General features: G+C 49.4%; 1 protein-coding gene across 2 annotated transcripts in view; it reads right to left on the bottom strand.

Moving 5' to 3' along the window:
* The window catches only part of TBC1D1 (TBC1 domain family member 1), a 247,413-nt gene extending 244,124 nt beyond the window's left edge, over positions 1–3,289 (bottom strand). The window contains exon 1 of one of the 2 annotated variants that reach the window (XM_045284028.1): positions 2,799–3,289. In XM_045284028.1, coding sequence (XP_045139963.1) covers positions 2,799–3,209 — 411 coding nt within the window. In that variant the 5' untranslated portion in view covers positions 3,210–3,289. The remainder of the gene's footprint in view (positions 1–2,798) is intronic. The other variant, XM_004703352.2, reaches the window with a different exon arrangement.

Genomic DNA, 3,289 nt, shown 5'->3' with positions numbered 1-3,289 from the left:
GCCACATTATGCTCTAGAGAACGGAGAGTCGTGGCCAGCCAATGGTACACTTTCCCTTCCAACCCTGCAACAGCTAGAACATTTTTGTGGAACGATGGAAAGGTGGGCGGAAATGCCGTATATTAAAGCATTCTTCCTTTTGAGGAAGAACAAAGATCTTTATTCCCAGTGCACCCAGGACCCCCTAAGGGACACTGGACTTAAGGGCAATGAAACAGCCCTGAATATTTTACCTGTAGTAGAGGCAGCAGGGGAATTTGGTCCCCAGGCAATTTACAAGCCTTTTTCTATGGTTGAGTTCTAGACCACACTAAGGGGGCCACCGCGCGATGTGGCCCCATGGCCTTCAGAGACGCTGTGCCACTCCTTTGTTCCCCTAGCTTGGCCCTCTGGGCACACGTTAATGGACATCCCCCAGTCCTATGCTGGTCTACCTAACAAATCCTTAGGTGATTTGTACCCACACTTGAGAAGTCAGGCTTTAGGATCCAATACTTCACCCTAGCACTGCAAGACTTGTGGATACTTTTAGCAAGATCTCTCGGTTGAATATTAGAGTTCATAAACTGATCACTTCTAATATCCATTCACAAATGTTTTTCAAAGCTATAACAAAAATAACTCCTAAACAAAAAAACCAATGAAATTAAACAAAACAACTGACAGCCTAGGCACTTCTGACTAGGACAGAATGGAACTGCCTCTGTGGGTTTCTCCGTTGGCCCTGCGTTAGCAGCCCAATGCATAACCCACTATATCAAATCACTCTTTTATTTATTCCAGTATATTGAAAATAAATTTTCAGATCTCCCTGTGACTTAAACCTCCCGTCACACCATACTTGTGGATTGCCAGCTCTAGTGGCAACACTGGAGTGGGTGCCACTCAGGGTGGTATCTCACGTTGTCCCCTGCAAACCAGCAAGCACCCCCTCCCGTGCCAGCCCATACAGAATCCTCTGACCTTTATCATCTGTTCTAATTGTAGAGCAATATGTGATCACTGTAATTGTAAACTGCTTACATGTGGGGGGAGGTCAGCTGCGCAGGCACTCCCTCCCCTGAGGGCCATCAGTTGCCAGACTGCACTGGGCCTGCTCCCTGCTGGCTGGGGACAATGGACAGGCTCTAGTGGGCAAAGTTCGCATCCTACTGATAATGGTCTCTATCAGTTGGGCCAGGAACAGGCCAAACCGGCTCTGTGACATCCGAAGTTAGGCTGCCATCCTGAATCTGGGATCTGCCCATCTTGTCACATGTATACCCCAATCCCTCCTCTTCCTATTGCATGTATGTCCCTAGACCACCCCTTCTCATTGCTGTGTAACCTATAGTGCAGCCCCTCCCTGTGACGTATGTCTCTACCTGTAATTAGTGGGCTGGCATGCTCCCAAAAGGTATATAGGCGTGGGACAGCAATATAGAGCTCTCTGACCTCTCGCTCCCTGGTCGCTCCCCTCTCTCCCCCCCCTCCTCTCCAGTCCTCTCTCCCTTGTTCCCTTGCCCTCCTTCCCTTCCCCCTCTCTCCACGTGGACCACCAAGCTGGGCTGAGGTGAGCATGCTACCATGTAATGTGTCTGACTGCATTATTGTATCTCTCATGCTCTCAATGACTTTAATGTAATACTTATATATCTCAACCGTGCAATTGTGCTTACTGAACCCGTGGGTAGTAGTAGCGGTGGGGGCTGGCCCCCTACCCCCCACACACATTTAATTTAACCCTGCACTTACATGTAATATTTCTTAGGTTATGTGAATATGAACAATAAAAATACTGTGGACAGTAGCTGGACAGAAGCTTACTTTTTTTCATCCTTTTTTTTAATTTTTATTATTTAATTCTCAAGAGGGTGATTGGGATCCGTGATGGCTGGGAATGATGCCAACTAGACACTCCTGGGTAAGGGTAGGGGCATAGATCAACCCATCAAACAGGTCACAGCTGATGACACCTCCGGGAAGGGCGGGGGGTGGGGAGGGGGGAGGTGGCCTTATGTATAAGAGACAGAACAGAATGGACTCCTCGTTGGCCCTCCTGCCAGATGCTGGATTTTGCAACTGGTTCCTCCATCTCCTATTGTGCCACCTGCTGATCTCAGCAGGCTACCGGGCAGTGGATTCATTTGGCATCTTCGGACCTCTGCATCTATCAGCCTGTGCCCCCTGTGGTCTCTGCTTCATCATCCCGCGTCCTTGTTCCTCAGCTTCCTCCAGTCAGGAGGAGTCTGACGTGAACCTGGCTGGACCGTTTCTACAACTGGGTGAGCCGTTTGTGGACATCAATCTCTTTCTATAGACAACGCATGCAATCATCACCGGTTTTGCTTCTCTACAGAACCCAGCCTTCACAGTAGGGGGTGGGGGGCTTCAGAAAATGTTCGGGGAAACTAGAATGAAAAAATGATACAATTTTCCCGTGAACTTTTTGAACTCCCGTGCTAGGTTCAAAACTACTAATGACCACAATATTGTCACAGAAAACAACAATAACAACAGAAAATTAGACAAAGATCTCAATGATAAAAACACCAGATTGCATTAGAGGGTAAAAAAATACATATCAGCACCGAGTTTCAGTCCTGTAGGTATACTGATTCTTGTAGGCTGAGCTCACTGAAAGCATTTGTTATTACAAGCTACAGGGAGCTTTTTATGACATAATACCTTCCCGCTGAAACGCTGCACAAAATTCTTAAAGAAAGTCATTTTGGTGTCCCTCCTTCAGGCAGTGTCACCCAGTGTGGTACACACACACACACACACACACCCTCTGCCTCTCCCCCAGGCGCACTTACTTTTGTTTGGTCGTCCGCTTTGAACACAAAGCAGACGCTCTGCTGGCTGGCGGCATCCTCCTTGACCAGGCACGCGAAGTAGCTCGGGTCGTAGCTGTTGTGGATCAGTTTGTGGACTTGCTGAGGCTGACACTCAAATATGCTGCAGCACAGCAGCGGGTCCCAGGGCTGACTTTTTCCTGGCTCCGCTTCACATCGCAGCCCAGAGGGCGAGACGCAAAGCCGCACTTGCTTGCTCACCGGCTCCTTCCTGGAGGTGCTGAGCCTGCGCACCTCGGCCACGACCCAGGGCAGCATGGGCATGGTGGTCAGAGAATGGACTGGCAGAGAGCCCACTAGCTGGAGGCCGAAGTCCACCGAGGCCTCGTTCGGGAACGCATGCTTCCTGGCCATGAACGTGATTGGTTCCATCGTGAGTAAGGGCTGGGAAGCTCAGCACAAGGCCACCCCTGTTAGTCTACTTGAGACCACGCACTCTTTTTTCACACTCA

This window comes from Echinops telfairi, unplaced genomic scaffold (assembly GCF_000313985.2).
Source record: "Echinops telfairi isolate 266 unplaced genomic scaffold, ASM31398v2 ScPeMD7_7468;HRSCAF=8506_0, whole genome shotgun sequence".
NCBI classification, from domain to species: Eukaryota; Metazoa; Chordata; class Mammalia; order Afrosoricida; family Tenrecidae; genus Echinops; species Echinops telfairi.
This window is presented reverse-complemented; position numbering and strand designations above follow the sequence as displayed.